Source organism: Ochotona curzoniae, unplaced genomic scaffold, assembly GCF_017591425.1.
Source record: "Ochotona curzoniae isolate NIBS_2020 unplaced genomic scaffold, NIBS_Ocur_1.0 scaffold_4506, whole genome shotgun sequence".
In the NCBI taxonomy this organism is placed as follows: Eukaryota; Metazoa; Chordata; class Mammalia; order Lagomorpha; family Ochotonidae; genus Ochotona; species Ochotona curzoniae.
In genome coordinates, this window is record NW_024467119.1 from 74,849,938 (window position 1) to 74,873,205 (window position 23,268).

Below are 23,268 nucleotides of genomic sequence, written 5' to 3' on the forward strand. Positions count from 1 at the left end.
AGCTGTGGCCTCTGGCAGGTGGAAAATAATGTGGCTGAACTAGGTTTCTGCTGCTGTTTTTGGCTTGTGGGTATTGCTCCTTGCAGCCAATCCATCTGGAGCTATTACTTACCTGCACACAAGGCAAGGAGGTGGGTGACTTCACTGTCAGTGAAGAATTGCTAACTCAGTCTCCTTAGAGGACATTATATCATAGGTCAAGGAATTTCAAATGTTCCAAAGTCATTATCCCTCCAATCAAATAGTTTCCTCTGAGCAATTTTTCACTTTATTGATGGAACCAGGTCCTTGACAAGTGATTCTTTTAGGTTCCCTGCCCCAGAAAAGTAACAGGTGTTGGTCTGTTCATGTGGTGCAGATTTCAAATGGAAAGCCATACCATCTTTTTCTGTCAGCATGGTTCCATATTCAAGATGGTGGTATACTGAAGTAGCTACTTCTCTTTCTTGCTTGACATATTGTAACCTGAGGTACATATCACTCTGGGCCCTGGAAGGCTAGGAAGATCCTCTTACCCTCTCTCACAGCCACGAAGGGAACCACTGGCTTTGCTCTTCCTGAAGGTTAAGAATATTCCTGAATCATCTATTCCAGGTTCTCCCCCATGCTGCTATGGGCCACAAAGATGCATGCCTATCTGAACTTGATGTTGCATTTATTTATTTTTGAGGCCAAGGACAGAAGGAAACAAAGAGTTCCCATTTGCTGACTCTCTCCCCAGCTTCTTGCAATGATTTGCTAGGCCCAGGCCAGTGCCAAGTACCAGGAAACAACCCAGGTCCTCCACAGGATGGCAGGGACTCTACTACTTGGGCTGGGCTGTCTCCTAGGGTCTGCAGGGTGCTGTAACCAGGAACCAACCCCGAGCACTTTGATGCAGGATGAGCACATCTTAACCCTCAGGTGTCATTTCATATCAGGAGACAGTCCTGCCATTGTGCTCTTGTGCAAGTTATCCTCGAGAGAGTCATTCAGAAAGTTCATGGACAATGGAATTAAAGAGTAAATTTATTTTGGTATAGACTCTTTTTTGAGATGTCATCTGTAACTTTTTTGTAGTACATATTTTCCATGAACTTGATGAAGATTCCTAGAAATTATAATATTCTTGTCCTAGAGATAACTCACTTCCCTTAAGTTGGACAAATGTGAATCCCCCCAGAGAGAGCTGTTTGGTATTTCAAATTAATACACTCTTAGTTCCATGGATGCTTTTCAGCAAGTTGATGCATTTTGCTACAAGATACTAAAGTACCCCTTAAATATGATCTGTGGAGTGAGAGTACCACTATAAACTGACTACCCTGTCCAGAGGTCTGAAAAATAGTCCTTTAAAATAGTTTCCAGCAGTTTTTGGTGACATGTGGCTCATACCTGGATATCACACCGTGGACCACACATCTGTCATCTTGCCTCTCAGTTGGCTTTATTGCTCCCAGTCCCTGCTGGGCCTCACTTGAGTCTCATATGGGAGTGCCTGGATTTGAGGCCCAGCTTTGTTCTCAGTGCAGCTTTCTGTTCATGTGTACCATGGGCATAGCAGGTGACGGCCCAAGGACTTAAGTGCCTGCCACATGGGAGGCCTGGATTAATTCCCTGGCTGCTGACTTCAGCCTTGCCCAGCCCAGCTATTGGGAGACTAAACCAGAATATGGAGGATCTGTTGGACTCTCTTTGTCTTTAAAACAAACAAACAAGTAACAAAAGATGTGAGAGAGTGACACTTAACCCAAAGAAATTTCTGATTATCAGGATTTCTAAGGTCAGAGATTGTGACATACATAGTGGTTTATGCTGCTGCTTGCAATGCTGACACCCCATATAATAGTACTAATTCATATTCCAGCTACTGAACTTCTCTTCCAGTTCCTTGCTAATACATCTGTGAAGTAGTGGACAATGGCCCATGTACTTGGGTCCTTGCCACCCACGTGGGAATCCCAGATGGAGTTCAGGGTTCCTGGTTCAGGTCTGAACCAATCCTAGCCATTGGGACCATTTGGAAGGTGGACCAGCAGATGGATGTTCTTTCCCTTTCTATCACTCTGCCTTTCAAGTAAATATACAAATAACATGGATCACTAGATGATCAAACAACCAAATAATTGAGACACAGAGTCTCCAGTATTTCTTTCATCCCATTGGCGAACTATTTAGTAATAAGGTTGGCATTTTGCTCTGCTTATCTGTAAGATGAACTGGTGTCAGAACATGGAGGGCCATGTAGGTGATGTGTTGTCTGGTGCTGGAAGGAAGGAAGTAGCGACCAGTACCTGATTCCATGCCTATTGAGCAGAACTGTGGCTCAAAGAGATTGAATTCTGAAGTAGGTCCGTTCTAGGGAGGAATGGGGTAACAGTCTTGTGAATTCTGCTCGGAGGTTAGCTCCACAGAAGCAGCAAGGGGGAACTGGGCTTTTGAAAAGGCTGAGCCTTTTTGCTGTAACAGAAGCTGGTTGGATATTTACATTACATTTTTGTTTCCTTACCTGAGAAGCAGAAAGAGAGAGATGTAGAGAGACGTCGAGATTGAGTTTGCTTGTACCCACTGGTTCTCTTCTTAGTGCACATAACAGTCTGGGTTGGGTAAGGCCAGGTTACCCATGTAGGTGGCCAAGACTCAACTTACCTGAGCTATATTAGCCAGGTGCCGCACAGAGGAAAATGAGCAGGTAACCAGCACCCAGAGCAGAGGTAGAAGTTGCACCCCAACACTGGTGGAAAGGGGCAGATGTCACAGGCTTGTGTTAACCCCCACGCCAAATGCCTGATCTCAGGCTGCGGTTTCGATCTGCAGAGGCTTGATGAGTTACCCTCTTGGGATTTATTTAGGTCTGAGACCACATAGTGGTAAGTTCTATGGGCCATAGATCTTGTTTTAACTGTTTTGTAAATAGTACTTCATCTTAATACTTCACATCAAACCAGAAGAATAGATATATTTTTATTTTTAAAGGTAGAGAAAACAAGGCACAAAGAGCATAGGAAATTTGGCCCAAGTTACCTAAATAATGAGGGACATGAATAGAATTTGGCCTCTGATCCATTTACCCCAATGACCTGTGACTCTTACACTCATTGTGCCTGTAGATTGGTGTCCCAGCTGCTCCACTTCTGACCTAGCTCCCTGCTAATGGCCTGGAAAAAGCAGCAGAAGATGGCTCCTGCACTATTATGGAAGATCCGCAAGAAACTCTTGGCTCATGACTTTGACCTAGTTTACCTTTGGCTTTTCTGGCCTTTGTGACCATCTTGGGAATGAACCAGTGGATAGAAGCTTGATATCTCTCTCCTTTCTTCTCTTCTCCCCTATCCTCCCTTCTCTTCCTCCTCCTATCTCTTTATCTCTCCTTCTACTCCTCCATTTCTGCCTATTTCAAAATAAATACATAATTATTTTTTAAAAAATACATAATTCTTTTAAAAAATTTAAATTACCCTCTTGACTCCAAATGAAGCCTGGGTGACATCTGTGTCTCTGAGCTGGTCATTGCTCTTGCTTTGAAGTTGGGGGCCACTGTCTCCCTGGTTTAGTTTCTGATGTTGACCTTTGGGACTCAACATTTACATCTGATTCCTTCACAGTTGTCATCTTTACACCTTGGCGGAGATTTGGATTTGGGGAGGGAGCATTGGAAAGTTGATTTTGACAACAGAGCATCCTTGGCAATCCATCCTTTGATATTCTTTCTGTCCTTCTCTTCCTTCTTCCCCTCTCCCCCTGTCCTTCTCCCCACTTCCCACCTCACTTATTGGCAGTGTGGAGAGGTTGATTTTCCATGCTCTGGAAAAATTTTCACTCCCCAAAGGCTTCAATAGCCAAGCTGAAGCCAGGAGCCTGGATCTCCATATGGGTCTTACACCTGGGTGTCAGGGGTCTAGGCACTCACGTTCCCTCTGCTGCTTTTCCTGGCGCATTAGTAGGCAGGTGGGTCAGAAGTGGGGTAGCAGGGACTCAAACCAGCCAGTATCACAGGCAGCTACTTAGTACACTATTTCACTGCACTGGGCCCCATAATCTTCATATGAGAAAGATGATACTCAGTTATCTTCCCTCAGCCTCAGGAAAGCTGGTAGGAATAATCACGAGGCCAGTAACTAGGCCACTGATACTCAGCATCTATCAACATTCATGTTGTGGGGCGTGTAACTTCTGTCCTGTGCATTTCCTGGAATTCATCTCTCCAACTTTTTATGGAAATTATCTACTGCTTAGCATGCTTCCACCCCTGATAACAGTAGTCCATGGTAGCTTGCTGGGACATTTTTGATATTTGTGTTATGTACTTGGCATCTGTGTGTTTGTTTCCCTTTGTTTATGTTGTAACTACTAGTTCTGAAATTTAGAGATTTTATTTCAAGTTAGAATGTTGATTGTCCGTGCAACTGCAGAGCCCTGTAATGATACATTTGCTTTCTAAAAATACAGACACATGTCTGAACTTTGGAGTTTTTTTTTTTTTTTTTTAAGATTTATATATTTTGCTCAGGGCCTGGGTAGTAGGAGCTTCCATCAGCCTGGTGGCTGCTGTGGGGATACCTGAGCCAGATCAGACTCAATGCTTAGGGCCCTGGCCAAGCCACCAGTGCCATGTGGTGAGCAAGTCTTTGGCTTGCCTGGGCCAGAGAGGTTTCTCTCTCCATGGTAAGTACTCTGAAGGGAACTCTTGGGAACTGGGCAGACCCTGGCTCTGCCTGCCACCACTTCAGGACCTGGGTGGTAGCACCAGGCCAGATCAGACTCAATGCTTACAGCTCTAGCCACAGCCACTGCTGCTATACAGTGAGCAAATTCTGGGCTTTTGGGTGACAAGCATGTCAGTCAACTCTGGGCTTCACCTGCTGCCCACCCATCAGCAAGCTGTGGGATCATGGGGGGTGTGGATTTGGTGCCTAGGAACATCCATGGACAAGGCCACTGTGCGTGTTGGTGAGAACTAAATCCTGAGAGATTCCCAAAGAGTCCCAAGTTCAGGTTCACTGAACTTGCAAGTAAGTGATAGAACTCAGACCTGGTAGTTTGATGGGGAGAGTCTGGATCATTTGTATGGGTCTGACTAATACACCAGCCCACATGGGAATCCTGAGTTGTGCTTGTTAGCATGAAACATTGCTGACCACTACACAATAGTTCGTGTGAAAGCTAGGGCTGGTGGCCTGATAGCAGGGCTAGATCCCCATACCTGACTGAATATCGAAACAGGGAATGGGTCCGATTAGGCTGAGCTATGACACTTACTAGCACGTGAGAGAATCAGGTTCAGGGGTAGATTTTGTGGGGGATGTGTGGGACAAACCCCATGAAAATACTAGTTCTGCTGGTTAACTCAAGAGTTGGGGTGGTGATGGGCTGAGCTAGGTGTGACCATGGAACCTGCCATCACTTATGGGTACAGGAACTGCAAACAGTCGGGGCAAATCCAGGCTGCAGCACCTGCATGTGCATCCTAAGACAGGGTGTGTGGTGGGCTGGACTGCAACATTCACCAGCTCATACAAGGCTAAGATAGAGGGGCAGGCTATGCTGGCCAAGGGTCTAACATCCACTGGCATGTATGAGATCTGGGTCTGAGAGTGGGCCAAGTGGGGAAATGTGGGAAACTCCCCTAGTGGATTATAACTTGCTGGTGGTCACATGGTCCAGGCCTCTGAGTCAGGCAAGCTGGGCAAAGTATATCTCCAACTGGTGGCTAATGTGTGGATTGGTTTTTGAAGGGGGCAAACTGGGCAGGGCTAAGCAAACCTTAATTCACCAGGAAGAGCAGAAACAAGGCTGGAGCACAGGTCATGCCGGGCTAGGCTATCATACCTACCAGTTTGCATCAGCCAGGGATGGGAGCAGACTGAGCATCAACAGGTTCTAGCACCCATCAGCGAGAATTGGGACTTGGGGCAGGCCAGGTCAGGCCTGGCTGCAGATTCTAAGGCAAAGGCCAAGACAGGTGAGGGACTGCATCAAGCTAGGTCAGAAAAAGCACTGACATGCTCAGGATTTATCATTGCAAACAAGCCTGGTTGGGGAACCAAGGGGACACCCTGGCTGAGTTGTGGTTCCCAATAGTGAATGTTGGGCCTGGAATGGGAGCTGCGTTCTTGTCTAGACATGGCTGCAGTGTTCCTCGGCAAAAGTGTGGACTGGGACTGGTACACTAGACTGGACTAGACTCCAGCAACAACTGGTGCTCGTGAGGACCAGGGTAGGTGTAGGATGGATTTGGTTAGGTCCCTGCCCCTGCTGAGCCATGTGTGAGCTGAGTCTGGTGGTGGACTAGGTTTGACTGGATTGAAACATGCAACAGTAACAACCCGAATGGGTTGAAGGCCAGTTAGGAAAGACCACTGCTCCTGCTAGGACAGGAGGTGAACTAAGTAGGGTTGGCCCATGGACCCACTAGTGTGTGTGAGATCTGGCATTCAGAGAGGTTCTGATGGAGGAGCTTGGGCAACTCTTCTGTCTGGACACAGTCCTTGCAGGTGAGCACAAGAACCATGATAGGGAGCAGCCCAGATCAGGCCAGGGCATGATATCCACTGACATACATTTGGCATAAATTAGGGACGGACCCAGTGGGGCCAGTTCACATCACCTGCTGGCAAATTTGAGCACCAAAATAGAGTGTGGGTTGGGCCAGGTTCAGTCACAACATATACCAGTTCACATTAGGGCCTGGACTGGATGCTGGCTGAGCTGGGCTAGTCTGTAGCCCCCACCAGCATGAGTTGGAATTGGAGACCAGGCTGGGCCAGGCTACAGTACCCACTGGCAAAAGCCAAGGCGAGGCAGGCCAGGCCAGACTGGGCCGTAGCACCCAATCAGCACACATGAGAACCGGGTGGAGGTGAGAAGGGAGTAAAGCTGGTAGGGGGAGGCGAGGGACTTCCCTGCTAGACCACCACTCCCACAGGAGAATGTGAATTGGGATTGGGGACAGACCAGACTGGGCAGAGCTGCAACACCTGTTGCCCTCATTTGAGCCAAATCAGGGAAGGGTTGACTGTTCCTACTGGTATAAGCATAAGTCAGAGTGAGAGTGAGTTGGTTTGGCTTTGCCACAGCATCAACTGGCAGATGCTGGCACTGGGGGCTAATTCTGTCAAACTGCAGAACCACCTGGAGAGTGCATGATCCGGGAATGGGTCCATTAGGGAAACAGTGGGCACCTACATCCTGGGTTTCCAGTCTGGCTGGTGAGCATGAAAACCAGGACTGTGGCAGGCATGTCTAGAAAGAATGCCACCCACCAGCACATGTGTGGGGGCTGGCTGGTGGGGCAGGTTGGGTTGAGCTAGGCTTCCATGCCCATTGACATGTATGAGAGCCAAATGGGATGTGGGAAAAACTAGCCCAGTCTGTTGTACATATTGTTAAGTGCAGGAACCAAGGTAGGGGCAGGACTGGTGGGAGTTATTGTGGGTTGCTCTGACTAGGCTGCAGCTCCCACTGGCTTGCATGAGGGCCAAGTGTATGGTAGGTAGAATTGGGCTGGACTGCAACACCCATTGGTTTGTGTAGAAGACAGGGCTGGAAACAGAACCGACCCAGCAGTGGCAACCATCAGCATATGCATAAGCTGATTGGGTTGTTGGACTGCTGGATCCTGGCAAGCACACACAAGAATCGTGTCTGGGATCACTTCAGGATGAAGTTTCTTTGGGGATCCCCCAACTGAACTGCTGAACTCAGAACTCTAATCATGAAGAGAATGGCAGGTTCCATGGTCTGACCATGGAGTGCATGTGTCAAAGCTGAGCCTCCTCAGTGGCTCAGAAGGAGCAGTGGACAGCATATCCAAGTGCACATGGAGGATATGGCTGTCCATTGGAGTTTCCAGAGGACACTGGTATCATGGCAGAGGATGGAGGACAAAAACAAATCGATCAGCTATCCTAGCCAAGTGTTGGCAGTGAAAATCTGGGCAAACGGAGACTCTCAGATTGACAATGTCAGCCAGTGGATTCTGGAGAGAGATCATTATGCTTGGAATGGTGAGATTGGCAGCAATTCAGAACTGTTGAACTATCAAAATCACTTGAACAGTGCTCTTGGAGCATGCCCCACACCAGGGACCCTGGGATGCTTGGAAGACTGGGTGTGGGTTTTTCCTTTAGCTTCTCCTTTCCCCCAGTTGCAGAAAAAAGAGAGAGAGAGAGAGAGAGACAATGTGGAAACAGTAGTCTTACCCACTTTCCTGTAACCCTTGACCCCTTGTGCCCTAATCAGCTATGTAAAGATCATAAAAATAAAATAATAATTAAAGACTTATTTTTATTGAAAAATCAGATATATAGAGAAGAGGAGAGATAGGAAGATTTTCCATCTGCTAATTCACTCCCCAAGGGGCTGCACCAGCTGGAGCTGAGCCTATCCGAAGCCAGAAGTCTGGAGCTTCCACTGTGTCTCCCACATGGGTGCAGGGTCCCAAGGCCTTCCTCATTGCTTTCCCTGGGAGCTGAATGGGAAGTGGGGCCTGCTGGGATTAGAACTGGTGCCCATATGGAATCCCGGCATGTGCAGGGAGAGCACTTTAGCCACGAGTCTACTGCACTGGTCCTCTAACTCTTGAAAAATAACCAAGTCCTACATTAGTGTCTTTGCACCTATGGCTTTTTGTCACCTTGGTTTTTTTGTTGTAATAGTCAATATTTTCTTGATGCCATCATTGTAACTTATTATTTGCTGTTTGTGAATCAGTTGGCTGCGTCTTACTATCAGGTTTTTTTTTGTTTTAAAGATTTATTTATTTATTGGAAAGTCAGATATACAGAGAGGAGGAGAGACAAAGAGGAAGATCTTCTGTCTGATGCTATGCTGATCCAAAGCCAGGAGCCAGGAACTTCTTCCAAGTATCCCACACGGGCGCAGGATCCCAAGGCTTTGGGCCGTCCTTGACTGCTTTTCCAGGCCCGAAGCAGGGAGCTGGATGGGAAGTGGAGCTGCCGGGATTAGAACCAGCACCCGTATGGGATCCTGGCACATTCAAGGCGAGGACTTTAGCCACTAGGCCACGCTGCCGGGCCCATCTCACTATCTGTTTAAGGCAGTAGAATTTGAGTGTTCTTGGTTAAGTTGGACGACAACTTAGATCATGAAAGCCCTAATTTTAGAGACATTACAGGCCTGGCTTTGCTTCCTTATTCTACTTCTTAAGACCTTAGAGACTTTGTGGAAATTATTTAAGCAAACCAACGCAAGATAATTAACGAGACAGTCTGTAAAAGGAAATCCTCACGTCCGCCTGCCAAGATACCACATATCAGAAAACACTACCATCCTTGGAGCTCAGGATCATCACCTGCTGGAATCCTCCTCCTTCCCCTGAGAGCTTCGTCTGGTCTTGCTTGACCCCAGCTTCCCGGTTCATCAGTTATGAGATATTGCTGAGTAGCTAAGGGACGTGACCTTCCTTGTCTTGGAGGAGCCCTGAACTTTAACCTGCAGTTGTGCTGTTAGCAGTTCCTGTGATTACTGCTGGAAGGCTCAGCTGAGGCACCTCTCATAGCACCTCTGAGGATAGAACCCTGGACATCACATGGTTGGGAGATGGGAGTCCCTGGGAACCCCAATCAGATCTGTCAGTTCTTGATAGTGAAGGTAACTAAACCTCTCATGACTGGCAGCTGTGAGTCACCTTGGTGAGTAACCAGAGGTGGTGGTGTTTGTTCTTTTAGCAGAGTGCTATTGTGTGCCTCTGGGCTTTCTTGGATCTGTTGCATGTGTCTAGCCCTCACACTGGGCTATTTTCTATACAAAACTGATCCACTGCTTGGACCAGTCCCACAGGTGAGTCTGTGGGATTGCAGCTCTCAGGCCTCCAAATGCTGTGATTTTCTGCTGTGGAGCCACAGTTGCTTTTCTTTTCAGCCAAAAAGCTCAAGTTCAGCTCTCTTGCCAGATTCCACTTTACTCTGTTGCCAAGAGAAAGAGAAATAGGATTTGAGGTGTACTCTCCATGGAAGACTGGTCAGAAGTTTAATTCTAAGAGTTCTTCAGAGCAAAAAGCAAGAACATACTTGCCCTGGGAGTGAACTCTGCAAGATGTCAGATGAGTGGCTAGTGGTCCTTCTTGTTAATGTAGCACGTCCATGGGGTGCCTCTGCACTCACAGGTTGGAGACTTAGTGTGCAGTGTGGCTCTGCCCTCCTTCAGGAGTTCCCAGGGATTGGTGCTCTTTTTTCCTCATTGTCCACACACCTTTAAAAAAAAATCCCTACTACCAAACTGAACAAGTTGCTGCTTTTATATTTTGGCTGACTGGGTTAACTAGCTCACTTGTGTGTGATTGGTAGTTGTGAGCCAAAGGAGAGAGATTCTGGGACTAAGTTGTAGCTCAGTGGGTTATTGAGACTAGCATTTCATATCACAGTACTGATTGGAGTCCCAGTTGCTCCACTTCCAATCCATTGTGCTTGGGAAGGGGTCAGAATATGGCCCAAGTGCTTGGGCTCCTGCCATCCACTTGGGTGCGGTGGAGATGTAGGTTGCTGGCTCTGGCTTGGCCCTGCCCTGGCTCAGGCAGCATTTTGGGAATTAAACAAGCTGATGAAAGATGTCTTCCACTCTGTTTGTCTGCCTTTCATATAAATAAATCTTAAAGAAAATTAACTTTTGCTTCAAAACAAAACACTGGACATGGACAGACCAATTACAGAAACTCAAGGAAGACTGATCACAAAGCCAGGGCAAATGGGAAGCTGGGAGTGTAGGTTTCTCAGGCCTTGACGTTTGCCATCCCAGTGTCTATCTGCCCCTTCTACCAAGCAGATTCTCATCTAGTCCTTCTTTGCTCATCCAAGAATGAGCAAACCGTGGACCTCCTCCACCTGTCTTTATAAATGAATTTTTACTGGATCACAGCCACCCTCAGTGGTTGGGGTTTTGCTTGTGGGTACTTTATCCTGCAGTGATGGCAGAATTGAGGGATTACTAGAGAGACCAAAGGGGCTGCAGAGCCAGAAGCATCTACTGCCTAATAGAGAAAGCTTACTGATTTTGATCTGTCTCATCATCTAAGGGCATTTCTGAAAGCTTATTGGGAAAAAAATGCAATTAAGAGATAAGCTTATTGAGGTGGTGTTGTGGCAGCGTAGGCCAGTTTGCCATCTGTGACATCTACTTCCCATGTTGTTGCAGTGGTTTGAGTCCTGGCTGCTCCACTGATTCTGGATAGATCCCTGCTGCTGCACCTGGGAAAGAGCAGAACATGGTCCAAGTATTTGGACCCCTGCTACTCTGCCCTGTCCACTGCAACCGTTTGGGGAGTGAACCAGTAGATGGAAGTTTTGTTCTCTCTCTCTCCTGCTACCTCTCTCCTTCTCCCTCTTCCCATCCCCGTTGGCATGATGTCTTTCAGAAAAAAAAAAAGTTTTATTAAAATGTTTATTTTGGAGTAAGCAAAAGTTTAACTAGAACCTATCTGGTAAAACCCATATCTTTTAAAATACAGTGAGTCAAGACAGTTAACCTCCATGTGTTATTGTTGTGGGAGATACAGGTGATATCTAAATGTTGTTTTCACGCATCTTGTTTTGTTATTGGATCAACCAAAAGGTTTTTTTCCTCCCTGTGGGTTTTGGATACCCTTAACTATGAGATCTTGATTTCCAAAGGCCTTTTTAAATGTTTCATGATTTAAAAATTTACTTGGGATTGTCTTTTTTTATAGCCCATTGTTTAAAATAAAAATCTTTATTTTGGAATTCCTTCAGACTTATACAAAAGTTGTAAGGCGTTCCCAGAGACCGTTGACCCTCTTGTCTTCCAGTTGAATTCTTGTTAACACGGTACCTTTGTTTAAAACAGAAATTAGCCGTACACAGAACTGCTAACTAGGCTGAGGCTGTATTTGGCTATCACCAGTTTTTCCACATTAAAGTCACCTTTCTGTGCCAGGATCCAATGCAGGACACCATGTTGCACTTTTTTCCCCCTGTAAGTAGTGAAGTGCACATTAATGCCTTTGTAGTTTTTTCTCTCTCGTCTAGTTTATTTACCATGTTTTGTAAAGAAAATCATTAGTGATGATGTAACTATGGAAACCAGAGGCAAGATCCTGGCTCAGAAATCAAAATTATACTAAGGTCTTTATTTGCTGAGTGTCTGCTGTGCTGTAGTTACTGTGAGGTGCTTGGCATCTACTATCTTATTTAACTACAATGGTGACTTGACCTTTTAATAATCACCTTCTCTACTTGAGCTGAAGAAGCTGAGACTAGAGAATTGAAGTTAGTGGGCCGAGTTTCAGTTGCAGATGACAGTCCAGGGCAGGCATCAGCTGCTGACAGGCACACTGCAGTACTTCTCTTCCTCAGTCTGGCTTCTGCAGAGTTCAGTGGGATGTTTTCTTCTATGTACCCCTTCCGCCCTCCCCACCAATGAGCTTTCTAGGGGAGAATCAGAAACTACAGATGAACACAGTCAGGTAAACGCAGCGCTAGCTTTGGGGCCCAAGGCTCTGGAATGGCTATGATGAAAATCCCTCAGGATTTTCCCTCCCTGCTTCCTGCTCTCACATTTGGTCCCAGCCACCTAAACACTTGAGAGTAGGAGTGCCTTGCTGCCTTGACAAGACAGGGTTTGCTGCTGACTTAAGCTTGAGTAAGGTTACCAAGGTCCAGTCTTCTTGTGTGTGACATGGAGCAATGGGACCACTAAGGATGAGTGAATTAGTGCTGGAGAAAACTGGCACAGTACTGGCTGCGTATGCTGTGTGGCTTGCCTGCACCTGGATGTGCAGAGGTGGGGATGATACTGACAACAGCAACATCCAGCCAGCAGGTTCAGCCTCCAGCAGAAAGCCTTCTTAGATGAGCTGCTGGTGGTTGTATGCTTCCTCCTTGTTGTCTCTGAGGGAACTATTGGCACTCATCCTGTGATGGTTATTCATTGGTCATTCCCCACTCACTTGGCTGTGAACCCAAGAGAGGTACTTGAGTCATTAGTTGTACCTAGGTTGTACCTTTAGTTGTCCTAAGGGCCTGATAGGGCTCTCTGGCCGTAAGAAATGAGGGAATGAGTCAATTCCAGGTTGTCCTTCTGGATTTGAAAGGCCTGCTCCCCCCATTCTCTGACTTTCTTGTTATAAGATTGTTGCAGTTCTGCCTTGCTGAACTCACTCACTAAGAAGCAAGCTATTGGCTTGCTGTGGAATGCCTCACTTAAGAAATAGATGTGGCGTTTATTTGAGCAGAGACTTTCCCATAATGTGCAGGTCTACAAGGCGTCTTTGTGTCTTTATTAATGTTTTTGAACCCTTTCGCCTAGGATGGCTGTTCTGGAACGTGCTGCCTGTTTCCAGATCTTTGTGAGGATTATTTTACTGATGAGTTAGCTTCTGCCCTGAGGCTTTGCAAATGAGCCTGTAGGATCTTCTGGCTTGGACTTCTGCATGGATCCTGATTTCATCTCTTATGTGGTCATACGTGTGGGTATTTGGAGGATTCTGTGCTTTCAAATAGGCAACGGTTTGTCCTTGGGTCCAACTTCTCTTCTTGCTATGTCCCTTGAGTTCTCAGTGGCACCTGGTGCTCCTGGAACCTGGAATTGGGCAGTTGTATCAGCAGCACTGCCCACAGCTCATCCCTGTGTGCCATGCAAAAAATGCTTGTTCCTGCAGGCATCCCCTGGGATTAGTAAGCTGGTGTTGAGTTTTAACAGTTAAGCTGTCCCCTTTCCCTCCCTTTCTGGAGCCTCTGTGCTCTTTGGTTGCCAGAAAGTTTTTAATATGCATGGAGCATGAAGTCTGGTGCTGGGCAAGGCTGGGTCACGGTTTGAATCAGAAGCAGTAGGGACTGTTGATTTGTTGAGTTTTTACAAAAATAAACTCGAAATGTAAAATTTGTAACATACACATTAGTATGTATACATTTACAGCCTCCCATTTTAAATTCATACTTTCATTTTTCCCTCCTTTCTGGCATTGCAAAATCTATGAGCTCTTTCCTTCACATCCTAGCATCTTTTTTCCAAAACAAGAGTGTTTATTGTTTTTATAGCAGGGGTCGTTGTCTTCCCTAAATCTTGCATCACCACACCCCACCAAGGAAAGGAAGCTTTGGTTTGCCTTAGGATTATAGGCAAGCAGACCTTCAATGAGAGTGCTTTCAGGAATGCATTCATGATTCAAAATCCTCTGATTTTTGGGAGATACCCTTGTTTCTAGGTGTCCTCATTGAGAAGAAAGCAGTTCTCCAACCCCAAAGGAAGGTTTCGATGTTGGCACTCCAAATCCTGTTTTCAGAGAAGAGTCTTGGAGCTGAGCGTTTTCACTTGGGAAGACAGTGAACAGATACCGGTAGTTTCTGTTCTGGTAACTGTGCTCTCTGAGCTTGTGCAGGGGGAGAGCGGACTTCTTCCTTCATGTTTTGTGAACTACAGCTTGGCTTTGCAGAAATGTGTGGCACTTGGGTTCTTTCTGTAATTGGTCAGTAGCGCATGATTCAATAGAATTGGTGGTTTGTGCTCCTGCCAGCCTGACTAATCAAAAGTCCGCCATTAAAGGAGCGGCAGGAAGAAGGAAAGCAAATTTTTCTTTTTGCAGAGTTTGACTCTGGGGAGTGACAGGGATGCAGTGTACAGTTTATTCTGATGTCACCCATGAGTTCTGCTCTTTGACCCAATGACTTTGTCAGCCCGGGTTCTTCTCTGAACCACAGAATCGAAAAGAAAAAAAAAATTCTGAGTGACTATTTTCCACAGTTCTCCCTAGTATGAGATGGTCAGAGCCAAGGGTCTGCAACTTTGCTGTGCTCCTACATAAGCCTGCCGCGGGTTCTCACCTGTTGGCAGAAACCAGGGGGTTCCTGGTAGAACAGCGACTCTGCCAGTCAGACCTGTGAAAGTAGCCAAGAGTCGGTGTTCCCCACGTGTCAGCACACGATCATGGAACATGGGCCAGGTGACACCTGTGTGTGAGGTGTGACAGGAGAGGAAGCCAGGGCTCAGAAAACCCACATCATTCCCAGTAGAGCCTTCTGTTTGCTCTGGAGAAATGTACCCAGTCCAATCTTTCTCTGCCATGCTGTTTGCTCTACAAATGCCCTTGAAGATTTGGTCCGAGGCTTTTGCTTGCTGGATGAGACATGAGAGTCTAGGGACATGAGAGTCCATAGCGGTAAACTCTCAACACCCAGATGGCTAGGACCATTCCTGATGCTTAAAGGAGATGGTCACTTCATCTGGTACACCATTGTCTTGAGAGGTCAGCTTTCTCTGAGAGCCCTGGTTGAGGAAAAACTGTCTCTCTGCTTTGAACTGCCTTGCCAGAATGCATGGTGTTTATTGAGAATCTTGAAGGTCAAAGAATGGAGATTCTTAAAATATCTCTTTTCCTTTAAAGATTGATTTATCTGAATGACAGAGTGACAGAGATGGAGAGAGAAAGGGAAGGAAGAAAAGAGATTTCACTTACTTCCCTAATGGCCACAACTATTAGCTCTGCATTGGGCTGAAGCCAGGATCCAGCAGCCCCATCCGGGTCTCTCACATCGATAGTAGGGAATCTAGTACTCAGGCTGTCTTCTGTTGCTTTGCTGGATACAGCCGCAGGAAACTGGATTGGTAGTGGACTAGCCAAGGCTTGAGACAGCACTAGGGTGTGGGACACAGGCCTTGAAAGCAGCAGCTTAAGTAGCTGTGTCACAGTGACAGCCCCAGAAAGTTTCTTACAAAACTATTTTTCTTGGCTCAGCACAGTAGCCTGGTGGCTAATGTCTTCACTTTGCACACGCTGGGATCCCATATGTGCACTGGTTCTAACCCCGGCTGCCCTGCTTCCTATCTAGCTCCCTGCTTGTGGCCTGGGAAAGCAGTCGAGGACGGCCCAAAGCCTTGGGACCCTGTACTCACATGAGAAGCCCAGAAGAGGCTCCTGAGTCTTGGCTTCAGATCGGCTCAGTTCCGGCAGTTGTGGCCGCTTGGGGAGTGAACCATCAGATGGAAGATCATCTTCTCTGTCTCTCCTCCTCTCTGTATATCTGTCTTTGCAATATAAATAATAAATCATTTTAAAAGCTATTTTTCTCTATAGCTTTCAGAGAAAATATAATATTAAAGATTTAACTGGTTCTTTTTTCCCCCCAAATTGTGCTTATTACATTCCCCACCCCATTACCCTAGTCCTGGGAAGTAGCAGTTAAATAATAAATCTTGTGTTTAAAATTTCTTTTTCCTTTAAAACAAAAAGTGCAGACAGTTTGCTTTGGGGAGATGCAGACGAGCCCTGCCATCCCCTGACCCCTGCTGGCAGGAGTGTGGGTTTGTTTTGTGATTCAGCCACATTTAATTTCCTCGCTTGTGGCCTCATGCCCACTCCTTGCCAGGGGATAAGGCCTGTGTGAAGTGTCTTCCGTCTGAGCAGCTCCTGTGCTCTGCTTCCCTAACCCTAGGTAGGCTACCTACCCTGGACACTGTGCGAGTCCCCAGTTCCTGTAGTGGGGTAAGATGGAAGCCAGGCCAGGGTGCACAGGCCCTGTTTGCTTTCCAAAATCTAAGGGGTGTATTTGCTTTGCAAAGAAAAACAAGAATGCTAAGATTAAAAAAAAATTTTTTTTTTAATAAGCCAAGATTAGACAGCTACAAGATGTATGATCTTTATTTTTAAAGGGCCTTATAAAGACAACTGCGTTAGTCCTTTGTCTTCATGCCCTGGCTGTCTACTCCTGGGGCAGATGGATGGCCAGGCTTGCACTATGTTGATTGATAACTGGCAGGACTGGAGAGGGGTGTGGTGAAACATCTTGTCTTCCTCGGCCACTGTGGGCCAAGCGCTTGGAATCCTTGTCAGGAAATAAAATGACAGTCGTTTGGTGAGCGGTGGCCTTAAATCCCTCTGAGTTTCACTCATCCCCTTTTCCCTTTCCTGATGGGTCAGGCATCATTACAGGCTCGTGTTCGGTTGGTTGTACAGATCACTTTAAGATGGATAGGTTTCTTGGCTTCAGATCTGATAGGTTCTCTGATTCTCAAATGAACAGCCTGGTGGGAGGCTTGTAAATCAGTTCTCCAAAGAATAATGTGTTTTAAATGACTTCCCTATTGTTCTGGCTGTAGGATGAGAGAACCTCTGGGTGCTGCTTCCCCATCAAATCAGTAATGCAGTTTGTCATGCTGCTGACTTGCAAGATCTGATTCGAGGCTTAGAACATCTCAGTTGGGTGCCCAGTGGTGGGCCCTCTGCCTGGCCTGTGAGGTCTAAACAAGAGGGTTAAGGAAATGACCTTCCCACTGAGGCAAGAGCAATGGCTACAGCCCCTAGGTCAGAGCTGATCCTCACTTTGCTACTCGTTTAAGAAGTATACGAAAAAAATCTCCAGTTTGCAGTTGTGTCTAGCCTCAGGGTTGCCGAAGCTACGAACAGGATCTGGAGCCCATTGAATGGAAAAGAGAAAGGAGTTAACATACTGGCCATTTAGGAGTGGGATGTGTGGTGTGTATTGAGCCAACTTCATGCTATTAATCCTGTGCTGTCACCTTGTACCCTTAGCTCAAGCCAGACCCGGTCACCCATGGTCCAGTGGCTTAACCCGCAGTCTCCGACCACTCCAAGCGCCAATCCAGCTGCAGTTCCTCCTCCTTCACCCCTGTCGCCACCCTTTACCCCCTCGCATGTGACCACTCTAGTGGACAAGCCTCCTGAAAGGTAGGTGACGAATGACATGAATGCTGCTGGACAAACAGAATCTTGTGTTCACCTGCTACAAGAGGCTTGCCTAAGTTCCCTTGGTGGGGTAAAGGTGGCTTGCTTGAGAGCTACTGGAACACACAGTGTTTCTTTAGTGTTGGTTGTGCCTTAATAAAACTACTTCACTTGGAAGACCTTCTCATACTAGAAAATAAAGCACATTGTTTGTGTTAAAAGGAAGCACACTGGGTGCCAGGCACATGACTGTGTGCCACTGGGCGATGGCTGATTCCCTTGAGAACATAGAAGGCTGGCCCACAGCAAGCCCCTCTGCCTGTGCCCGGGCTGAGGTGGCGTCGCCTCCTCCAGGGACACAGAGTACTTGCCTCTACTGTGCCTCTGATCTAAGAGCTTGGCTTCCTTCATTCTCCACTGTGCCCTTTCCCATGGTGGCACTGGTGATTTTTGACATGCAATACAAAGCCAAGCCGCCTGTGCCTCCTGGGGCTGTCGCTAATGATGACCAGCTTAGAGCCACAGGCCCTTTCCAGAGGGATGTGGAGAGCAGGTGGTCCTTGCAGTCGGTGCCTCTGTCTCTACACCATGCTGCATCTCCTGCTGGATGACTGAAGTACTTGGAGTGTGACCAGACTCTGTTGGAGCTGATGGAGAGGACAGAGCATCCCACCTGACAAGGAGGAGAATTAGGTGAAGAGGCTTCCTGAGGAAAGGCTGGAACTTGACACCCATCACTTCCTTGAGATCAAGGAACAGCCCTGCCTGCTCTTCACCTCCTGGTTAATTGCTTCTGTGGGAGGAGTTGCCCCCCACTGGTGACATATGAATGAGCTCTGGGAAGTGGCAGGTAGGGTGCAGGGAGGGTTGCATCTCTCCGTGGTTTTACACAGTTTGATTTGTACCTTTCCTGTTGCCTCTGCAGCATTATCAATCGGAAGGCCCGAGCAGTATACCCGTGTGAGGCAGAGCACAGCTCGGAATTGTCTTTTGAGATCGGAGCCATCTTTGAGGATGGTAAGTGTTGTGGGATGGGAGTCCTGTGGTGAGATACTTCTGGAGACCGCAGCGTATCTCCAGCACAGGTTTGCAGGTAGCACGGCTGTCCCTTGACACTCTGGCCAGCAGAGAGCCCACCATATAGCTCTTAGACTGAATGCCAGGGTTCTATGGGTTGATTTGTTCTGCACCTTTTCATTGTCATGGATCTTCAGGTCCTGGTGGAAAGAAGTTAGTGTCACTTGGGTTTAGGGAATATTTGTGATTTATGTCACCCCCTCCCCTTTTTCCCTTGATTCTCCTAGACTTCCTAACTCAGCCTCCTAACTTGCTTCCAGTTGGCCAAATCTGAGAAGAGTACTGTGCTTGGAAAATTGGGATTCCTCCTCCCCTTGTGTTTTGCAGCTCTGCATATTTGAAGGACATGTGAGCTCCCAACACAGGGATATTGGCTTTGCATGTTTAAACCAGGTGTCAGTTTTGATATAAGTGATGACCCCTCATATACTAGGAATTCTGCCTGTTGTTGTGTTTCTAGACCCTTGGCTCTGGCTCTGTGAGTATATCCACTCCCCCCACCCCCTTCCAAGCTCTTGATTTTCTCCTCAGTCCCGCTCATTATGAAATCCATTGGTTGCCTTGGAAACAGTGATGCTGTGTGTGGGTGGAGCTTCCCAGAAGAGTTTTGGGGAAGCAGTGGGGACCTGAGATCCTTGCAACGCAGTGTTTGGTCCGTATTGAACACGTGAGCATGATGTGTGCATGGCAGTTGCTGGTGAGTGGTCTGCAGAGAGCAGGTTGTCTTGTTTAGAGTCATTTATGAGATACATGTGGTATATGCTGAAGGCAGCAGCAACCAAACCTCATGGAGAACAGAATGACACTTTGTGGAAAAATGCTGCTCTCGCAGTAAAAGCGAGGCCATTCTCCTGTTGTCGTACTGTCCGTTCACACAATTTTGCCAGGAGAGCCTGGTGCAGGAGCTGCCCTGCTCCCAGCTTATGAGATGTCAGTACACCATAATGAGGGAGGGAGCGCTGGGCTAGCTGAATTGCATCTTGGCCATTGGAGAAATGGTAATGAGCTCTTGCCTTGTGTGATTCAGCTTATTTAGGGACCTCTGAAATTCCCTGATTCATATTGTTTGTGAGGTGGTTGCCTTAGGTAGGAGGTACCTATAGGGTGTTTTAGGATATGGGTGATGCTCACTGACACAGCTGGCTCAAGCAGTCAGGAGGACATTAACTCACACAAGAGGGAGTCTGGAAGGAGGGGACCTCTAGAGTTGCTTAATGCATTTTCTCAAAGGTGTCATCAAACTTAGAGGTTTTTCCCATCTCTATGCTCAGCTTTTCTTGTCTTATACACGTGGGCCACTGGCTGGGTCTCCTGCTACACTACCTTGAAACTAAATGATGTAGTACTACTGGAAAATGTAGCCATTGTGGGGCACAATGGCTGCCACAGTTCTGTGCACTGTGGCTACACGTAGCTCCAGATGGGATGCCTCATGCTAATGTGAAGAATCTTTCCCAGAAATCTCTTCCCTAGCTTACCAGCCTTTGTGTCTCAGTAGCCAGAACTGGGTCAGATGCTCACTGTGAACTCGTCAGCAGTGAGAATGCAGAGTACGAGAAGCACACTGGACACAGGAATCCTGTGTGGGCGCAGTGGTGTGCTGAGCATGCATGGACGTATACAACTAGCTCATCCCTGTACTGTCGTGGGAGGAGTGACAGCCATGCGTTGCTCCTATTAGCTGCAGTTGCAGGAGGTTCTGAAAAAGATCATGAAAACTGCATTTTTTTTTTTTGGTAGGAGGGGGTTGACCTCAGTGGCCTTCCATGTTGGTTTTTGTTTGGTTATTTTTGTTTTGCCCTGAAATAAAGTTATCCTTAATTTCTTTTGCACAGATATTTTTCAGTTCTCTCTGGCTTCATTGGTGATTAGATTTTAGCTATATTATTTCCTGTATGACCCCACATAGCTTCCTCCAGCATTACATCCTGGGGCATCTGCAGGATTCAGGACAGGTGCCAGGACGGTGCTGAGTACTCCTGGAAGACCCGGCTTGGAGGCCAGCAGCCTCTGGTGGAGGCTGTGACATACCCCGAGCACAGCTGGTGTATGCTGAGGACATTTACATGTGTTCAGCCAAGTCATGTCTTCCTTGGACTCTGCCCTGTGGCACTGGCATCAGCCTCTGTCTGGACTTGCTGGCTGGGGCACCTGGGGTGTCTCCATGGTCCCTGCCTAAGGCCAGCTGCTCCAAAAATGCCTTGCTGATGTGTTGATACTGTCTGCCCTTGTGAGTGTCTGGTTTCATGTGAGCCACTCGACTCGCAACTACCTTATGGTTCCTTTCTGCCAGTGCACATCAGGCCAGCAGGAGGCCATCAGCTCAGTCACCGTGGGTCCTGCTGTCCTCAGGGACAGTTCCTGTGGCCAGTAAGAGCCCTCGTGGCAGCTCAGTCTTTGGTGTGCATGTTCCAACATTCTTTTTTGGCATGCAATTGGCTTTTCAGTTAGCTCAAATATGTGCTTGCCCAGAACCTGGCTGGCAAGGCCTTTCCACAAATGGCTATGGGGTTTTCCTGTCTGATCACAGTGGCAGGGCAAGACGGATTGGCCAGTATCTGACTTGCTTCTGGGGAGCCAGGTTCCAAGTGGCCAGTGTTTACAATTTGGCCTTCCTGGAGTGTTGCCAAAAATGTTCCCTTTGTGCAAACCAGCAGCAGTCAGCACTGTGAAGAGACCCGAGACTGTCTTCCTGGGGTCACTTGTCCCCTTGGCATCTTCCATCGATCAGCAAGGCTTCTGTCCCTCTCCCAGGAAAGGAAGAAAATCCGTGTATGGCATTCAGTGGCCTTTGGAGAAAACAAGCTGCAGGTCAGAGTGACCTCTGGGCCACACTGTCAGGAGGCTTGGAAGAGAGACAACTGTGAGAAATCCTACACCCGGGTGTGGAAGGGAAGGCAGCTTCACTAGTTCGGCGGCTTGGCAGCTGTCCCTTGCTCCTTCTGTGTGGCCCGGATGTGAGCTGTGAGTTCAGATTCTAGGCTGAAGATGGCTTCTATAGGAGACCCAGCTGTTTCTTACCAAGCCCTTGGGGACAGCAGAGGGTGTGCAGTCCCAGTGCAGCTATGGCCCCCGAGAGCACCCAGATTGTGGAACATGTCCCACTGGTTGCCAGAAGACTGGTCTATTTCCAGACAGATGACCCTGCAGCTGTCCATCCTCCTTCAGACGGGCAGGGCTGGCACACTCGATGCTGAGGCTGGGTTCTCACTGCCCCAGGTTCTTTGCTGGTTTCCACTGTAGATGCCATCTGATCTCACCACTGCTTGGTGAGCAGTTGTGGATGGATGGCTCCTCTCAGGCCTGCAGCGATTAAAGCTGAAAGGTCTTAAACAGGTACAGGGTCATCCTTGGGAAAAAATTATAGTGTTGTCTTTAAACATCAATCATGTATACACCCCACAACTCAAGAGTTTTGTTCCCAAATTTCTTGATTTTGGGGAATCTTAGGGAAAATTGTTAAGTACAAAGATAAGTGGCAGATGGTTCTGTCATGTGATTCTAGTTAAGCCCAGACATTAGCTAAATAAATATTATTGCGGATGTGTACTTGTGTATAAAGCTGTATTTTTTAGCTGCAGTTGGTGTAAAGAGAGCAAGAAATACTAAATTCTAACCACTGATGACTCAGGATAGATGAGATGGGGCGAGAGAGGAGAACCCAGGGAGCCAGGACTCCCATAACTGGTCACACTGTAGTTCTTACGCTACATGTGAGTTCCTGGTGTTCACCATGTTATGATGCTGCTTCGGTGGTTTAAATCTTTGTCACATATGCTGTTTACACGGGTAAACCTGAGTCCTGATTCAGTTCTGACAGCTGGCTTCTCCCAAATTATCCCTGTCACCAGCTCCCAAGTCTTGTTGTTATGGGATGGCAGGCCGTAATGATAGGGCAGGAGCACCATGAGCTATGATTTCACCCCCATCAGCAAGGCCAGTATCAAGAAAATGGAATAATAAGCGTTGGCGAGGATATGTGGCAAAGACTCCTGCTGGTGGTGCTGGAATGGGCAGGTGGGACTGCAGAATGGTGGAGAGGAGAGGTGTGGGGGGTCCTCAGGAAGTTAATAAGAGATGCCAAGGGGCCAGTGCTTACCCAGCTGGCTCTGTGCCCAGAGAAACAGAGTACCATCTGGACCAGATAACTGTAGACTTGGAGTCGCCGCAGCAATGTTCCTGAGGGCCAGCAGTGGAGACACTGAAAATACCCGTCAACAGCTGAGGGGGTAAGTGGAATGTGACGTGAACATGTGTAGTTCAGCCATGAAGGTCAGATTTGGGGGCTCGGACTTAGGCTTGATTGGCTAATCCTTCACCTTCAAGTGCCAGGATCCCCTAGGGACACTGTTTCATGTCCACGCTGCTCCAATTTCCACCCAGCTCCCTGCTTATGCCCTGGTAAGGCAGCAGAGAATGGCCCAAAGCCTTGAGACCCCGCACTCACATGGGAGACCCAGAAGAGGTTCCTGGTTTCAGATCACTTGAGAAGCAAACCAGTGGATGAAAGATCTTTCTCTTCTTTCCTCTGGAAATCTGCCTTTCCAATGAAGATACTT

General features: G+C 47.4%; 1 protein-coding gene across 3 annotated transcripts in view; it reads left to right on the forward strand.

Moving 5' to 3' along the window:
- The window catches only part of ARHGAP10 (Rho GTPase activating protein 10), a 322,621-nt gene that overhangs the window by 293,173 nt on the left and 6,180 nt on the right, over positions 1–23,268 (forward strand). For 2 of the 3 annotated variants that reach the window (XM_040967286.1, XM_040967287.1), the window contains 2 exons: positions 17,480–17,635; positions 18,558–18,649. In XM_040967286.1, coding sequence (XP_040823220.1) covers positions 17,480–17,635; positions 18,558–18,649 — 248 coding nt within the window. The remainder of the gene's footprint in view (positions 1–17,479; positions 17,636–18,557; positions 18,650–23,268) is intronic. The other variant, XM_040967288.1, reaches the window with a different exon arrangement.